We start from the raw sequence: 18541 nt of genomic DNA, 5'->3' as shown, positions 1-18541 counted from the left end.
GCAGCATAAGGGCATGGGACACCTGATGGGTGGAGAGGGGCAAAAAGGGAAAAGGAGGATATTCAATTAGGTAGTCCATCTATGTGGCAAGCTCATGTAGGACCCTGCTGCATGGATTCCAGCCTTTGGCTCAGTCTGACAGGGCACAGAAAGAAAGGTGAGAGGGCATAAAAAAGTCAAACAAACTTCCTTTGCTGCTAAATGTTGCCCAGGGCTGGCCCTCCAGCCAAGGAAATTTTAAGTTCTCTGTCATCAGTAGCTAATATGGAATGTCCGTTTTTCTAGATTTCTCCATTTACTTCCATAAGAGCCCAAAGAAATTAGTGCATTTACCAGGAATTCGTTGCATGGCTCTGCCCTGTGACCATCACCTGTTCTAGCTATTGATTTATCCAGCCAACTGGCTCCAACCATCTCCCATTGTTGGCAGATGGTCTATTTGTCCACATTTTCCTGCATCCTGGAAGGCAGCAATCTGGTGCCCCTGTGACATTTAATATGCATTTACCAAATGAAACCTGGAAACCAAATGAAAAAGTCAGTTTTCTTCCCAAACCCAAATAAATCAAAGCCAACTTGGAAAAGAAGGTTTTAATCTTTTGACTTGATCCCTCAAAAATTGCTTAGGGATTTGCTGGTTGCCAATCCTCCAGGAGACTTTAGACAGCATTGAAAATGAGGTGCTGGAACTGGTTGGAGATCAAACGGACCCTCACAAGTCTATATCCTTGCTTTGGGAATGAAGTAGAATGCCTTTAGGGCTGCCTTAAAGGAAAAGCAACAAGAAGCTGAAACAGTTGGCTAATTCAAATGTATTTTATTACATTAAATGAACATTTAAAATCCAAGTCAGTCCTAAGCAGAAATTAGAGGTTAAGCATAATTTTTAATTTCACACGTATTTTAAAATTCCATTTGCTATATAAATATACATTCAGTCCATTGTCATTGGTTGATTACATTTTTCTTAAGGACACATCACCAGATCACTGGGGCAAAAGCCATTGCAGAGACTTCCTCACTGCCTAGAAAGACTTTGTGTTCGTGATTCACGTCCTGTTCTCAATAAATCTTTCAGTGCCTTGGCCAGACAATGTCTTACCTTTGGCCCAATGGACAAATACATGCTCATTTATATATGTATATGTATATGCATATATAATATATATGTATAGATATACATATATATATAAAATATAGGTTTCATAAATCTATAAGAAATGCAAATTGAATAATAAGTTAGTTGCAAAACAAGCAGGCGTGTGGGAAAGAAAAGAAAAGACCAACTTGGTTTAGATTTTCGCTTTTAAAAGAAGTAGGAGAGATGCATGTCCAATTGGGCACACTGCTGTGAATGGCAAGAGCAAAGAAGAATTAGTTCTAGCTGATTTTCTAACTTAGCTGCTATCTATATGTTTAGTGCCTATATTTATTTACTCTGCAGCCAAGGTCTCCATTAGATATGAAAGTGAAGCACACATTGTCCAAGGCTACAGTAGATCATGCAAAGATATAATAAGTGTGTGCTTGAAGAATGTTCTCTTAAAAGGATTCCCCCCTCCCCCATCTCCCACTTAACCCTGCTCTGAGCACAGATTCAGATGCTTTTCAACTTTAATGTGCTCAGGTACTCAATTAGAATGTTGCTAGTAAAAAAGTACACAAAGATAAAGGTAAAATAAGCATGCACTTGAACACTCCATTGTGTATGTATTCTGAGTGGAAGAGACCATTACTTCAGGAACTCTTCTCTCCTGTTCTTACACAAACACAACCGATTTGCTTTCGAACACACACACACACACACACACACACACACACACACACACAAGCCCAATTTAGCTGGCCTATGCATGGCATGTAGTAGCTGTTTCATTGTTGTTGAATTGGATCTGCTTGTGTTCCTATTCAAACATTTCAATGAAAATAAAACATAAACACATACTCCTGGAGTCGGTTTGAAGATTGATGAAAACTGTTGGTTGGATCTCCAGAAAATAGCCATTCAAAGTGAATGTAGGAACCTCTGGCTTTCCAGTGATGGAGAAAGGGAAATAAAACTCACAGGTAGCTATGAGTAGTAAGTTGATAGGCTTGATTTTCCATTTCTTGACTTGATTCTCTGGCTCCAAGTCCAATCATGTTGCTCCACTTACCATTTGCATGAAAATCCCTACCATTCATTTCACCTAGCAAAACTCTAGGGTAGCAGAAAGATCTGGTACTCCCTCAGGATGTTATAACGGCATTAGACCTGTTGGTATTGGGAAAAAGTGGCATGTGTTGCTACAAGAGTCCGGATCCTCCTTGAGGCAGACAGTGTGTCACTAGTTTCGGTGATTTAGACTCAAAGCTGTTGCTCAGAGTCTCATCAGTGGGAAGCTGTTGTACGATATGGAATGAATGCAAGATCTGAAGCATGGTTAGAGGTTGGATTCCAACATGAGTTCTCCCCCGTTAGTTATCGCCTGGTCACTGAGTTCCTCCTGGATCGCCGGAAGAGAAGTCTTCGCCGTCAGTGGTGTTTCAGTCTTGAAAAGTGACTCCATTTTGATCTGGGTGTTGATATAGAGAGACTTCTGAAAGGACTCCAATGTGAAGTAATAGATGAATGGGTCAAAGCAGCAATTGAGTGTTGCTATACACAGTGTAATGGGGTACATGGTTTTGGCAAACCTCTCCAAGGAGCAGTTGGTTATGGCTTGGGAGCGGACCAGAGCATAGAGGAAGAGAATGGAATTGTATGGCACAAAGCAGACAATGAAAATGGCCACATGCACAATGATCATCTTCAGCACTTTCTCTTTGTTGGTTCCAATCTGGGACAGTGTTGCAGGTTTTCGGAGGGTTCGCAGTACCAAGGAAGAGCATGTGAGGTTCAGGAGCAAAGGAATGATGAAGCCTACCACTTCAATAAATATCGTAATCTTGGACAGATAGGTCTTCCAGATGCGCTTAGAAAATCCTTCAAAGCAGGTTGTTGTGGAATTGGAGACATTGGTTGTGGAGAACAAAGAGGCAGAGATCCCACCACTGAGGACCAGTATCCACACTCCTGCACACACAATGGCAGAGTTTCTTCTTGTCCGGATGGTACGAGAGCGAAAGGGATAGACAATAGCGAGGAATCGGTCAACACTGATGCAAGTGAGGAAAAGCATGCTTCCATAGATATTGGTGAGAAATGCAGTCCCAGAAATCTTGCAGAGGGTGTCACCAAAAGGCCAGTGTCTGTTAAAGTTGTAAAATATCTTAAAAGGCAAGGTGAAAACAAAGAGCAAATCAGAGAGGGCCAGGTTGGTGATGAAAATGGCAGTCTCGCTCCTCATTTTCATCCGACAGCAAAAGACAAAGAGGGATGCACAGTTTGTTATCAGACCAAGGATGAACACGACACTGTAAACCGCTCCATTCAGATTGTATTTAAAAGAGTCGTCCGTGAAACATGTCTGGTTGGTACTGGAGTTTCCCATTCCAATAGGCTTCTAGAAGCTACTGTAATGGAAGCCTGGGGTGGGGGGAAGGTGAGCGGGGCAAAGTGCCACTTGGGATGCCTGACCGTCAAAGAGGTAACTTCCCTGGGACCTGAATAGTGCAGAAAGGTAGTTTTCTCCTGGAGGAGACAAAAATGGAACCAATTAGCATGGTAACCAATCAACTGTATTTCAAGTTCCATTACAAGGGAGAAAAAGATACACATCCTCTCTACCCAGATTTGAAGAAAGCATATGAAGAAAATTCAATAGAATAAAATGACCTGCATTAGCCAGGGAACTCAAGAAATGGGGGTTCTGGTCTAACTAAAGGGTTGAGCAATAAATATTCTGTTTATTAACACTATTACTATTAATCATCCCATACAGTTTCAAACAAGTAACAGTTTTTATTATTTGACTTTACCTGTCAAATCTTCCTACAACTCAGTGTAAGTGCCATCATTCCTATTTAACAGATAAGGGAACAGAGCTTAATTCAGAGACATCAAGTGATTTGCCAGTGTCACATGGCTAGTCAGGAGCAAAGTTGGGGCCAGATCTTAGATCTCCTGGCTTTCAGAATAGCTTTCTTTCCATTGTATTTTGCAGCCTTTTCTTTTCTATTTTTTTTTAGTGAGGTAATGGGGCTACGTGATTTGCCCAAGGTCACACAGCAAGTAAGTATCTGAGCATGGATTTGAACTCAGATCCTCCTGACTGTGCTACCTAGCTTCCCCTTGCCTTTCTAAAACACATTTGCCTCTGGCCTTCTTACATACAGTGCACTAAACAACAGAAAATCTTTAGACATAAGGGAAACCTATACAGCCTCAGCATCTAAGCATCAATGCCCACTGTGCAGGACCAGAGATGGTGAAGGCACAGAAGGAGTATGGATAGATCCAAGACATATTCTGAAGTAGCATTTAAACTTTTTTTTTTGACATGAGTTTATTGTCCTGTCACCTGCCTTCCTCCTAAAAGTGAAGTCCCTGTTAATTGAAACTTTTGGTTGACTGACATTTGACTTCCACACTGTTTCCTTGATTTTCCTTTTACTGCCCAGTGATGTACATGAGAGATGGCCTAAAAGACTGAAAAAGGAAGTAGTCTAGTCAGGACATGAAAGTGAGGAATCATATGGGAGTATTGTTGCCGGTACAGTATCATGGTAATGCTAACCCTAAGAAATGGTCAAAGAGAGAAGGGAACCCCAAGAGTCTCCAGTTCTCTGCCAATTGTATTCATATCACATTTGGGGCTAATCAATGAACCTTTGGGGGTTTCAGATGTTTCCTGTGCATGGGGGGGGGGGGAAGGTTGGACTGGTCTCAGAGCCTAGGGATAAATCTTTGTCCTTTGACCCTCTTAGCTGGTACCCCACCTTCTTTCAGAATGGCCCCCCTCACCACAAAGTTCAGCCTGCCTAGCTAAGTAGAGGTTAGAGGCTGCTCCTCTGCGAACATTCATTCCCCGAGCTTTAGCCTCCATAACCTACTTCCACAGGGAGACTGGTTCTTCATAGGGGAGACACTGTCTTCATCTTCCTTGCTCGATGTCTGTACAGATTTTTTTTGGGGGGGAGACTTTTGTTTATATTTTATGGACTGTCTTAGCTTGAGAGTTGCTAGGGACAGGGCTGTCTGGCTGCTCCCTAAGGCTGCAACCACTGCCTGCAAGTGATTAGTTTTTCAAGTCTTTGAGATTGAGAATCCTGTAGAGAAAAGTGTTCTCTGTGTCCCACATAGAAAACAAAAGGATTTCACATGGATAGTATTCTTATTATCAAAACCATTCTTCTTCCTTATATGAAGAACCAGAGAAATTTAGAGCATAGACATCGGATCTAATCTTAACTTTAGTGTTTTGTCCTCTACCTCTAGATCAGTGGTGGGGGACATCTGACCCGCAGGCTGTATAAGGCCTATGAAATGGCGCCATCAAGGGAACTGCAGGCAGAACTCAAAATTCAATAAATCTAGGAGCTTTTTAGCAAGATAATTTTGTATGGCCTGCAAGAGATATTATAAATATCCTGATGACCACCAGCAGGAAAAAAGCTTCCCCACCACTGCCCTAGATGAAGAAACTGAGACACAAAAGGAAGAAGTGACTTAGACAAGATCAACCAACTACTAAGTGTCAGAGAAGGGTTTGGATGCACATCTGGCTCCAAATCCAGGATATACTCCATTATACCATAATGCTCATCCCAAGGAACTAGATAAAAGGGCTTCTGTAGCTAAACCAGAAAAAGAAAAAATAATCTTTTCTGAGCTACATAAGCCCCATTTTCTTAAAAACCAGTGTCCTTTAGTTTGTACTACATGGAGACTTTAGGGCAATCTAAAGAAGGTGTGATCCACTTTCTGGGAGAAAATGAGAGGAAGGAAACAAGACAAGGGACTCAGGCATTATGATGGGAGAAACAACATTGGGGGGGGGGGCTCAAGATCAAGGATAGCCTAGAGTGAGGCAGCTCCAAATGCAGTGTGCTAAGTGAGATAACATGCCAGAACAGGCCAAATTGAGGAAGGCAGCCAGTAGGATATAGCAGAATAAGGCCTGGATTCCATGTCAGAAACCTTGGATTCAGATCTTTGCTCTGCCATTCACTAGCTGAGTGACCCTAAGCAAGTCACTTTACCTTAGGAGGCCTCAGTACAATGACATGATTGGACCAGAAAACTTCTAAGGTTCTTCCTTTCCAGCTGTTTATCTTCCCAGTCATTTCTAAATCATACCACTTCCTCATCAGCCATCTCCCTGCCACCTGACCCTTGGCCTCTGACCTTAGGGTGCCCATGGTCAGGTCTCCATACTACTTCCTTTTTCCAAGCCATGCTTAAGCATACATAACGTCCCCCTTTCCACTCCTTTCTAGCTCCCCTTTATGCTGTTTTCCCTAGTTTTAACAGGAGCCTCTTGAAGGCAAGGACTATCTTACTTGCTTATAATCTCATCCCCAGCAAAAGCAAGCCCTTGGTACCTAATAATCATTTTACTTTTTTTTTTAATTTTATTTATTTAAGGCAGTGGGGTTAAGTGACTTGCTCAAGGTCACGTATCTAGGCAATTATTAAGTGTGAGGCCAGATTTGTACGCAGGTCCTCCTGAATCCAGGGCCAGGGCTCTATCCACTGTACCACCTAGCCACCCCCATAATAATTACTTTAACAAACTTTTCTGTCGTTCACTCATTCTTTTGTCCAGGTGTTTAAATCTGAAACTCTGGCCCACAAGCTAACCTCTGAGCCCATCTTCCTCTTTCTCTTCAAATCTCAAGTCCTACCTCCTTTCAAATGATTTCACCTAGAACCGAGACACAAACTGGATCCCCTTCCCCTTGTTTAAGTAGCCTTCTTAAGTTCACGCTCTATCATTTTTCTCACTCCCTTATTCAATGATTTCTCAACATGTGTGTCTTCAAGGAAAACATGGAGACCCACAGACAAGTAGGGTGGGTGGGGGATAAAGAACTGGACAGGCCTTCCTCTGACACCTACTGGCTGTGAGATTGTGGGTAAGCCACTTCAGCTCTCAATGTCCCCCAAAGAATTACTAAGTAATTCCCCACCTACATTGATAGAGGAAATTTCCTTACAGTCACAGGCCCAGACCAAAATCAATAAAAATATTTTTTTTTACTTTGCATTTCTTAACAGAATGCATACAAGGGGTATGTTCTGTCTCTACCCAAACGATTGACTCCAAAAAGGCAGGGTCTTCTATTTTTGCATATCCCAGAATGCCCAGTGATTGTTTAGCTTAGGAAGATACTGGCTGAATGTTTATAATCTTGCTAAATTTGTCATCTAGGTAATCAAATCCTGTAAGAGAGAAAAGAACAGAGGCAAGAAAGTTTTGGTTTTTTCCTAATTCTGAACCCAGAAAATGGGAGAGACATCTGTCTGCCAGCCAGCTTCCTTTCCCTGCTAAGCTACAGCATACCTTGGCTGTCTAGCAATATGAGTGTGGTCCTGGGATTTTACCCAGCACATTAAACTGAGTTCTGTTTCTGCCTCAGTATGTAACTTGGCGATACCCTTCCTCTTCTTTGTATACACACTGCCCATGTTCCCATCTTAGAGCTGGTCTTGGGAGGGTTAGTAGGACCTATGGAAACCTCTGGAACCTGACAGTGATCAATACTGCCCAAGGAACAGTTTCTAAACTTTCCCTGCCTCCCTAACATAAGTGAACACTTATGCCGGCATTTTCTTGGCACCTCTGTCTCCATCCAAAAAGACATCATTCTTCTTCAGCCTTCTTTCTGTTTAGAAATCATGCCTTTGAGTTTCAGCCGAAAATAGGATCATGGGACTTTAGAGCTAACAACATCATAGGGGTTCAGGAGTCCAACCTCGTCCCAAGCCTGAGGACACTGGACCTCACAGAGGGGAGAAATGACTTGCCCAATGGTCACATAGGGAACAACCAGCAGAATTTGAAGTTTCCTTAGGGGTTGCTTTTGGACGGGGAGGGGAGCAATCTCCCATGGACAGGCTCTGTGAGAAGCGATTTACAAATATCTCATCTGACCCCGAGGAAAGCCAAGTTCAGTGGGGACAAAATTCCCCAAAGTGTCCCTGGGATCTTTGGGGTGAGGCAGGGCTGGCAATAGAGTCTGTGCAGCAGCTGGGGCTTCGGTCCATCCTTAGCACCTGTCCTGGATTAAACCCATGTCCCTGGACTGGCTTTGGGGTTGATGAGTTGTCTCAACATCAGAATAATCTTACAGAGGCTTCTCCCTTCAAATACTGCATGCAAAGTCTCTACCCTTGACGCTATGCTTAGGACCATGGAACCCTGGGACTATGGGACCTTTGAGCTCATTTAGTCCAAGAGAGGCAAACTGATAATCCAGAGTAACATATAGCCCAAAGTCACACAGCCCAGTAGACAACAATTGAAAGCAGTTCTCTGGGCAGTTTTAGATCCTTGGGGGACCACACCCAAGCTAGCTGAACAGAATGGAGTGAGAGTCAAGGTTTCTTGTATGGTTTTGGGAAAGGCTTTGTTCCTGTCCTCCTTGGCCCCTCTCTGAAACATCCCACAGCCATATAGGGCCCAGGGAGACTGAAAGGTTTCTTTGATTTGGGGCCCAGCCCTGCTACCCTAGGAGAAGTAATGCTCTTCTCTGTTCTACCAGGCTCATGCTTTGCAGATGGAGGGCTCGGGAAGGATGGTCATGTATTCACTCTAATGAAAAAAAACAAGGACTCTATGCTAGCTGGGTTCAAGGGATGGTTTTCAGTTGTGAAGGAGGCACAACCATGTAGTTAGCATGAGGGCTTTTCATAAATGGTTAACAGATTGTGCAGTGAACAGAGGCAATGGGCCAACATTTGTACTTCAGATGAGTTCCAAAGGAAAAAAAATATGTACATAAACACATTCATGCCTTGTTTTTACAGCCAATTATTCCCACAATTAATCACTCGGTGGGTTCAGTTCATCAGAGAGATGCTTTCCCATTGACAATGGGCAGGAAGCAGGTCAGCTGAAGGTGGACCAAGAAAATCCAACCCCAAATGAATCTTTAACTTTGACCCACACATATGGAGTCAATCATTTGCAGGTACTCCCATTTTCCACTTTCTTTTGATTTTTTAACAATAATGAAGTATGCTAAACTTGGGATCTCCCCAACTCCTGCAGAATATTTAGCCTCTTGGCCCTCCTCGGTTAATAAATCAATCTCTGTAGTTTACAAGGTGGGAACTTTCCAGGGGGAGACCTTAAAAGCCGACTTTTCTCCCCCCTTATCTCCCGGGGTTGTTGTGAGGCTCAAACGAGATGATATTTGTAAAATCTCGGACAGAGCTTATTGCCTCATTAGTAGGTATCCCAGAGCAGTGCTTCTTCCCTCCCTCCCTACCTGCCCACAGAGCCTCAGAAGTAGAATTCGTCAGAGCCTGGGAAACCAAGTCCCAGAAGACCGAGGAAAAACCTGAAGGCTCTCTTCCACCGATTCATTTTGAATAGGATTTGGGCCGGTTGGAGTGGCTTAGCTCTGAGTATTTCCTCTTTCTAATCTGGTGGAAGTAGAAGAAACTTGACACAATAGAGGCCAGCACTTCCTCTACCACTATTGTATTCTTGCCTATAAATACTAAATAGCGTTGGGAGCTAAGGAATACTCGAATGCTGTGAAAATCCAGGGGAGCCCCACATGAGAGTGGACAAGGGATGGCTAAGGCCACAGGAACATTAGAGAGCTGAAAATAGACAAGATCAGGACATTTCCCAAGCCAAAGCCTCCAATCACCAGTCAATGTTTGGCTGCTGGGGATGTTCAGGTTAAATTAGTCTATTGTTGAGATTTTGGCCTGTCCCATATGTTCTAGTCATATGTCTAACCTGTCATATGGAGGAAACTGCTAAAGGCTTCACTCTGCAATGGAGCTTGCAAATTGATCCCTATCAGCTCAAATTCTAGGCAACCTTCATTTGGGGTTAAATGCTTCACTGGTTCAACCTGGCTTTCTATATTCCATAGGCTCTCTTGGGAGAACTGAGAAGTATTTCCTGTTAATGGTGGCTTCCCCAGGCTAGATCTGGTTTGCATTGCCCTTCTGGCTCTTCTCCCTGCCTCACTGCCACCCCCCCCCCCAATTCCATTTTACTTAACTGGAGTGCTGGACTGCCTGGGCCCCTGATCCAATCCGATCCTATCTACCCTATCCCAAAGGCCCAGCTGATTTTTCCTTCTCTTTTGACCAAAAGTGTCTTCACTTCCCCAAAAACCCTTCACCCACTGACCTGGTCCATCACTTGGAAAAGAACTGGGTCGACTGCTCCAAAGCAGTGGGCCAAAGAATTGCATCAGCCTCCTTTCTGTAATGTGGTCTTTTGCCCCCACTTGGTTAGGACGTAAAGTGATTACAGAGAAATTGCTCAAGACCTAGACTTGTCCCGAGCCTTGAGACTTGGTAACTCATCATAACAGAGAAGCTAGAGGCTTTGGGGAAAATTCCTGGAAGCATTCATTCCTTAATTCTCCATTTTGCCTCTGTGTCAGCTAGGAATTCTGTTTTGTTTCTTGTCATCCCCAAACTATTGAGGCGGACTTGACAATCTTCCACACTGGACACCCAATTATCAGACAGATACCCATGTACTGTGTGTGAGAGCATCTTAGATTGAAGAATCAAGAATTGTAATAATACCTTGAATTTGTATTAGCTTAATTAACTGGATCACAAGAAACAAGGCCCTTTCTTCCTGTTCTGGGCTTGAGGGGGGCATTGCTTGGTTAAGGAAAAGAGGGCAGAGAATGAAATGGAGAATTTGGGGAGATGCCAAATAGGAGACTGGCACCACCATAGTTTCAACCTTCTATAAGCTCCAGTTGTTATGATATTTTGGGCCAAATGACCAGAAATCTTAGTGATATGCAGGTGCAGTCATAAAATTGTAGGAACTGCGACTAGCAACACCTCTAAGGAATGCTGGAAGACAAATGAGGAAGCTTCTCCTGAAGGCAAATATGCATTTTCCATAGATGTTATTGGCTTACAGTGTACAGGTCTTCATTACTATGCATGTCTGAATACCTGTTGGTCATTTGTTTTATTTTGCTTTTGGTCCCGACCTGATTTCATCCATGTGGGGAACTTCTAATATGGAAACTCCCTCCACTGCTTCAGATCAATAACTCTTTTGTAACTTTAGTTATAGAAAGTTGTTGGGGGCCCAAAGAGAGGCTCAGAGATTTCCCAAGGTCACCCAATCAGTGGAGTCAAAGGCTGGAATGGAAGGAACCCAGGCCTTCCTGCCTCTTACTATACTATAGCAGGCTTCCTCTCTGTCTGATTATGTGGCATGCCCAATTCCTCCAGAGCAATTCTTTAGTGGATTCTGATGTTCTCCTCCCCTCACATGGCCTATTGTGGGGTGAAGCTGACCCTGTGCTGCTGAACTGTCCATCTCAGATGGAAAAGCCTCAAGTCTGGATGTGGGGTTGGTCGAGCCATGTGTTTCTTATCAGAGGACCAGCTGAATGTAGTACAGGCTCTTGATCAGATTAGCTGAGGAGTGGTGAATTTGGGGTACCCCCAGGTGCTACAGCAAAGCATGGAGGCTTGGGATCGAATGTGGTACGGACATAATCTGATGATACATAAGATTTCGAAATAGGAGACAGACATTAAGGATTACGTAGTCCAACTTTCTCATTGAACAGAAGGCCAAACTGAGGCCTCGAGAGGGAAAGCCACTTAACAAAAGTCATAGCAGTAGCCAAGTAGCTGAGCCCAACAGTCCAGATACAGCTCTTTTTCCCTTGCCTCAGGTATCGCTTCTGTAACCAATTTGTTGGAGCTGCTGAGATGCACCATGGTCAGCTCCTCTCTCCACCCAAAGAGTTCTACCTGAGTCCCAGAGTCAGGGTTTAGACCACAATAAAAGGCAGAGCTCATGACAACAGATTTCAATCAGAGAAGATAAGAGTTACCATACGGACCCAGCAGGACTTTGGGACCCTCTGAATTCTTTGCTCCAGAAGCTTAAGGCAGCCGAGCAGGTTCTCCAAACCTGTTACTTCAGTAGCTGGAACTGGATTGATAGTCTGGTCTTGATTGAAGGCTGGAGCAGTTCTTGGCTCTAGAGAATCTGAAATTTTTATAAGAGATACTCAATGAAAAAAAATACACATGTGTGTTTTTTGGGGGAAATTCACATCTTTTAATCTCCAAATCCCCATTCACCCCAACATCCAACACAAAGAAATCATATTATAAATACTCTCTCCCTTTTTTCCTGATGTCAGTTGCTGGTGGTAGTATTCTTCCTGACGCCCCCCTCCCAACTTTACCCCTCTGCCTCCAGCCCCAATACACATTCTGTTCTGACTGTACAGAGGTCTGACTATGAGAGACAGAAGAGGGAGGTGGGGAGGAACACACAGTGCTAGAGCCTCCATGACACATTGAACTGGGCCCAATTTTTCCTTGAGACCTGCCACATCCCCACACTGAAAGAGGAACTCATCATGCAGAAAGAGTATTCCTGGCAAGGTTCAAATTGTGGCTATTTCCTCCCAAAATGCAATCTGTTTATCCTGCTCAAATCTTGTCCACATCATCCCAGAAATTTGCTAAAGGAGTCCACCCAGCGTGTTGAAGTCCTTCCCTGTTTTCTCTTGACATAACAAGAATATCAGTTCAAAGCTACTTGGTAACCTTAACTTTCTAGTGATTCTAATTGTTTTTTAAATTTCGAGTATATCACTCTCAATAATGAGTATAATTTATTAGAAGATTCCATTTTGGGATGATTCCAAATAATTGAGAATATACAGTCTAGTAAAAATAGCACTGGCTCGAGAGACAGATTTTATTCTTGGTTTGTCCAATGATACCTCCTCTCACTGGACTTCAATTTCTTCATCAGTAAAATGAGAAGGATGAACTAGATGAATTCTATTGCCCCTTCTAGCTCTTGCTATATTCTAGGTTCTAGTTCTAAGGTTCCTCCTAGCAGTGCCATTCTAGGCATGGCTCTTGTATGAAGGCCCTCTGAAAAAAAAAAGTGGAGAGAAAAAAGAAAAAAAGGGGAAGGCTCCAAGGAGCCAAGGGATTAGCACACTATACCTTCCTACAAGAGAATGTAGCCCTCTTGAGGTGTTCAGATTCCCAGGTAAGCATAAAGATTTCTTCAGTTCTTAAGAAGGCTAGGAGTGAGGTATATACTTCCTTTTACACTATCCCACCATAAAAAAGGAATAATTGATTACATGTTCTACTATTAATAATTTCTAACCATCCTTGGGAGCTTTAAAAAAAATATTTCCAAGTGGAGCGATTAGCTGAGTTGGGTTGATCAGAACAGATTTCTTGTAAGGCGTTGAAGTCCCACTTTCAGATGAGTTCAAGACTGTAACGTAATGTATAGGTGCCTCCTCCCCTTCTCTTATTCCTTAGAAGTACTGAAGCATCACAATGCTTTTCTAATTTTAGAAACTAGGGAAGGTAGTCTTGTGGTCATTGCCTGCTAGACACAACAAATCTTTCTGAGTGCCAGTTGTGTGCAAAGAACAATTCTAAAACTGGGTACCCCACAAGAACAGCCCCATATCTGAGAGGCTATCCTGACTGATAGCACTTCCTAGTTGGATGGAGGCTGGTGTGTCAGGAGTTCTTAAACAATTTCTGTCAATGGCCCACATCTGGGCAGAGAATGCTTTGAGGGCCACCTGCTCCCTCCTGCCACCTCAGGAAGACTAGTATTGCTGTTCATGAGACATATATAATAAGGCCATCATCAGGTCAGATGTCAATGCTTAGAGACTATCATGTGTGAAGACTACATGCTTTTGTGGTCCAGGTACCTGGGGAAGCTTCCATGGGGATCAGGCCACTGAGAATTTTGACTCGAAGCCTAAATCTACATGGTAACCAATAAGTTTTTGAGTGAGCAATTAATCCAGAGGGACCAGCTCATGAAGTGGCCAATTCACCAGTCATTTACTTCTATCCAAAGAGGGGAGGCTCAGACTGGCTATTAGTGAGTCAGAGAGATTCGGCTCCAAGTTGCTTTATCTTGAACTTCTTCTGTAGTATGTGGGTAGAAACTAGACAATATGAAGAAAGGAGACCAATTTCATCAAATAAGACACAGATTGCTTGCCCTCTGTATTTTACGTTCAAGGATTCTCCAACAGTCTAGAGGATATTTATTCAACTCTTTCACAATCTGGTTTCAGCTACTCACCAGGACAAAAATCTGCTTCATTCAAACTGATCTTCCTGTGTCCCAGCACCCCATGAGCACACAGTCTCATATCTATAACTTTGTTCTAGAATTCCCCATAATTCAAGTGACTTTCCACCCATCAAATCGTATCCATTTTTAAAGGCCCAGCTCAAATCAATATTACTGAGAATCCATGAAGCCTTCCTTGACTTCCTTGACTACAGGATTTCAAGTAAATGAGACTTAGAAGATAATCTATTTTGTCTCCCCTAAATTTAGAAATTAACTGAAGTCCAGAGTGAACTTACCAAAATTCATAGTGCTAGTATAAAGCAACTATGGCATCTAGGTATTTGAACTCAGGGTTTCCATACCACTGTCAGTCATTGTCACTACAGTGATGTTGAGAGTAATTTCTCTCTCTCTCTCTCTCTCTCTCTCTCTCTCTCTCTCTCTCTCTCTCTCTCTTTCTTTCTGTCTCTGTCTCTCTCTCTATTTCTCTCTCTTTCTGTCTCTTTCCCTCAACTTAACATTTTATATCTGTCATCACTCATATAGTTCTTAGTGTCAGGCAACTTTTCCTTTAATTTTCCTCCTCTTCCTAAAAGGTGAGCTCCTCGAGGGCAAGTAATTTCTCCTCTTTATATTCAGATCCTTCTACAGAGACTAGAAGTTTTGACTGCTTGTTATTTTGACTCTTAAATATCCTGTTGATGAAGTAGGACCATCAGCTTTGCAGTAAGAAACCTTGTGGGTTCTTTCCATGTCTGACTTTCATACCGTAACTATCCACTCCACTATCAGCAGACTTGCCCCTGTACCTGGACTTGACTCCCATCTGTCTATTCTAGCCCTACTCTGGCCCCTAAGTCTACATCTACATTAGGCATCTTTTTGTCAGTCAGCCTTCAATTCTTCAGATCTTTTCCCTCCCAAAGAATCTGCCATCTTCCTTCAAAAGATGAAGTGATTATTCAGCCATTCTGAAGGGGATATAATACATAACAAACCATTTTATATACTACTTAATAAAAATTTATAGACATTTCTTATCTTTTGAGGAATGCTAACCCTCATTTGTCTTTGTCCACATTTACTCAGTGAGGTTAGTGGTTTTAGTTTTATCTGCATTTTAGAAAGATGAAAAGACTTGCCCAAGGCCACATAGCTAATAAGCATGAGAGCTGGGCCTCAGACTTTGCCTTTGGAGAGGCAGTGTGGTATAGTGGGAAGGGCTATGTATTTTCATTTAGAAGCTCTGCTACATATTAGCCATGTGAGCTTGCCCAAGGAACTCTTTCTCTCCATACCTCAATGCTTTTCCCTGTAAAATAATGAATTCAACCATTTCTAAGGTCTCTTTTAGCTCTAGATCCTCTGCCTCCAAAACCAGGGTGCTTTTTAGTGCACCAAGCAGCCTAATTTCCCTTGGGGTCAGTGGTCATTGCTTCGGATGCTAGTTTTCACCCCCAATTTTTACAAGTCTCATTCTCTCCTAAGACAAGGATGCAATGAACACATGAATAGAAGCAGTTTGCTACTTACAGAGTTGTGGCCCTGAACTTGTCACAACAGTAACAACAATCATCCAAGTCTCCCTCAGGGAGATTTCACCCCTTGGCTTCTTCAAGTTTATCAGGTGGTTTGGGGTCCTGGCCCCAAGCTGCTTGGCTGTTTTCTCTCTTGTTGGCAACGATTGGCAAAGGCCCCACCTGAAGCGTTGAAGCCTTCTCCTTTAGTTCTCCACTTTGCACAGGCTCCATTAAAATATTGAGCCCAGTGATTTTTATCAGCTGACCCAATACCCTCCCTAGCAGGAATGTGATTTGGAGACTGTGACACGTTAAAAGGCTTCACAGGTCGTGTGTGTGTGTGTGTGTGTGTGTGTGTGTGTGTGTGACAGACAGACTGAGTGCAATACAGAGAGAGACAGAGTGAGATACAGAGAGACAGAGAGAGAGAGAGACAGAGAGAGAGAGATGGAGGGAGAGAGACAGATAGAGACAGATAGAGACAGGGAGACAGAGGGAGAGAGACAGATAGAGACAGATAGAGACAGGGACAGAGAGAGAGAGAGGGAGAAAGAGAGAGAGAGAGAGAGAGAGAGGGAGCGAGAGAGAGCGAGAGAGCGAGAGAGCGAGAGCGCGAGCTCCTTTTGAATGTGTTTTGGGCTCCGTGAGAGGGCAGCGCACTGTTGGCCCCGAATGTGCACGGCTTGCCTTTCGGAACGCTAGCTCCAACGCTAGCTCCAATCGGGGGTTTCCACCGCGGGCCCGGGGAGATGGTGAGCCAGTCCCTCGGGGTGTGGGCTCCGTGTGCAGCTGGCTTTGTTTCCTCGTTTTCCCCGCTGGGATGTCGCCCAATGCAGCCGGGGCCGACGCGGCTCCATCTGGGGAGCGCTCTGCCACGAAGCACGGCCGAAGCTGCGCGGCCCGCGGCGGGGCTGGCCTCCCTACCTGCCCGGGCCACGCACTCCCCGGCCCCCTGGCCTCGGCCCGGAATCTCGCCGGGATTCCAGGCTCGGTTTCCCCGGCTGGCCCCTCCCCAGAAAGGGGTCCGGCTGCCTGGCGGCCGGCGCCCCGGCCCTGGGGGGGGGGGGGGCTGGCCCCGCGGCGCCTCACCCCCCCCCCCCGCCCCAGGAGACTTACCCCGAGCTAGGTGAGAAGGCGGGCGGGGAGGGGGGCCGGCGGGGGCGGGGGCGGGGGGCGCGGCTCGTCCGCAGCCTTTGTCTGGGCGCCCGGCTCCTGCGCTCCGGAGCCCGCAAGCCTCGGGCAAGCGGGGCGCCAGAGAGGGCCCGACGGCCGGGGGGGCGGGGGTCTCCGGGGGGCGGGCTCGCTATTGGCTCGGCGGGCCGCTCGGGAGCCCAGAGCCCGCCCCGGCCTCGCGGCCGCGCCCCCCCGCCGCCCCCCGCCCCCTCCTCGGCCGGCCCGGGCCGCGCCGCGCCGCTGTCAGCCGGGCGCCCCGGCCCCGGCCCCGCGAGCAGCCCGGAGGGCCGGGAGGAGGGCCGGGGAGCGCCCCGAGCCGGAGCCGGGGGCAGACGGAGAAGGCCGGGGCGGGGGCGGGGGGCCGAGGCTGGGCGCACTTACCGTCCTGCAGCCGGGCAGCGGCGGCGGGGGCGCGGGGGGCCGGCTGCACATGGCCCGCATCTCCAGGCGGGCGCCCCTGGGGAGGCCGAGGAGGGCCACCGCTCCCCCGGAGGGCTGCGCCGGGCAGCGGAGCCAGGGGCCAGAGGAAACCTGTTGCGCGCCCAAGGGCCTCCCTGCACGACTCGCTGCGGCTCGAGCTGACGGCCCGGGGCGCCCACGCTTCTCCTATTATCCGCCCGCCCCCCCGCCCGCCCCTCCTCCGCCCCCTCCCCTCTGCGCCCCCCCCCCCCCGGCCGGGGGAACACTGTCAGCCAAGTCTCCCCAGCCATCTGCAGCCTGCAGCACCCCTGCCCCGCCCCCTCCGCTGGAATGAAAAAACGGCAGCCAGGCCTGCGAGGCTTTCTTCCCTTCTCCGGGTACAGCCTGCCCCGGAGGATGGGGGTCCTCGGTCTGCCGCCCCCCCCCACCAAAACAGGCCCGGCCCTGGGCCCTTTAGTCCCGTCTGCACAACCCCGACATTAGGCCCTTGATCTCTCCTCTCTCTCGCTCTCTCTGACCCCCCCCCTTCCCATGTCTGCCTCTTACTTTGCTTGGCACTTCGTCGGGCTGCGCCTATCCCATAAGCTACAGTGTGCCCAAGAGGAGGAGAGCAGGCCCCCTCACTGCCACAGGAAGCCCAGAGCATTGAGCCAGTGGATCCAGAGCTCAGGGGTGAACCCAGGTTCTCCCCCTTACTCCCTGTCAGGACTTGGGTACGTCCTCTTCCCTCTGCCATTGAATCGAACCTCTAGAACAAAACTCTGTTTCCAATGTGACCTGCTGCGAGCCGAAAGAGGACCAGGAGACAAGACATGTGGGACTGAGTCCCAGCTCCCTCTGCGTGGCCCTGTCCAAATCACACCACGCAAGTCTTTCTTCAGTGAAGGAGGGACATGAGGTGATCAGGTGCTTGGTGAACATAAATACAGTATAGAAATGTAAGTAATGATGGCAACCTCAGAGGCCACTATGGGGTGAATAGAGCTTCCACCTTCACTACCAAAATACAACCCACGTTAGAGACCTGCAGTCAAGTCACTTCAAATCTGTAAGCCTCCAGATCTGCCCAGGACTTGTGTGCTGTATTATAATCCAGCTCCAGCTCCAGAGCAAGGAGCAGATCTTCTCTATTATCCTTATTACAGATGGTTTCTTGAAGGACACAAGACACATGTATATGTAACAGTTTGGGAACACAGAGTTCAGGAATTGTAGGATGGCAAGTTACCAAAGGATGCAGAT

At 46.1% G+C, this 18541-nt stretch overlaps 1 protein-coding gene across 4 annotated transcripts; it reads right to left on the bottom strand.

Annotated features, from left to right (window-relative positions):
• Positions 1 to 773: 773 nt before the first annotated feature.
• LOC141497653 (lysophosphatidic acid receptor 4) lies at positions 774 to 17377 on the bottom strand. Of its 4 annotated transcripts, none has more exons than XM_074200413.1 (3): positions 17261 to 17377; positions 11944 to 12092; positions 774 to 3613 (listed from the first exon to the last, which is right to left on the bottom strand). In XM_074200413.1, exon 3 carries the CDS (start codon positions 3471 to 3473, stop codon positions 2424 to 2426), a length of 1050 nt encoding a protein of 349 aa, XP_074056514.1. In that variant the 5' UTR covers positions 3474 to 3613; positions 11944 to 12092; positions 17261 to 17377; the 3' UTR covers positions 774 to 2423. The 4 variants fall into 4 exon arrangements, with proteins under 4 accessions (XP_074056514.1, XP_074056515.1, XP_074056512.1 ...); XM_074200414.1 differs by lacking the exon at positions 17261 to 17377 and adding an exon at positions 16823 to 16855; XM_074200411.1 differs by lacking the exon at positions 17261 to 17377 and adding an exon at positions 13810 to 16170.
• Positions 17378 to 18541: the final 1164 nt, after the last annotated feature.

This window comes from Macrotis lagotis, chromosome X (assembly GCF_037893015.1).
Source record: "Macrotis lagotis isolate mMagLag1 chromosome X, bilby.v1.9.chrom.fasta, whole genome shotgun sequence".
Lineage (NCBI taxonomy): Eukaryota > Metazoa > Chordata > Mammalia > Peramelemorphia > Peramelidae > Macrotis > Macrotis lagotis.
The sequence above is the reverse complement of the archived record's forward strand: the minus strand, read 5'-3'. Positions and strand labels throughout refer to the sequence as shown.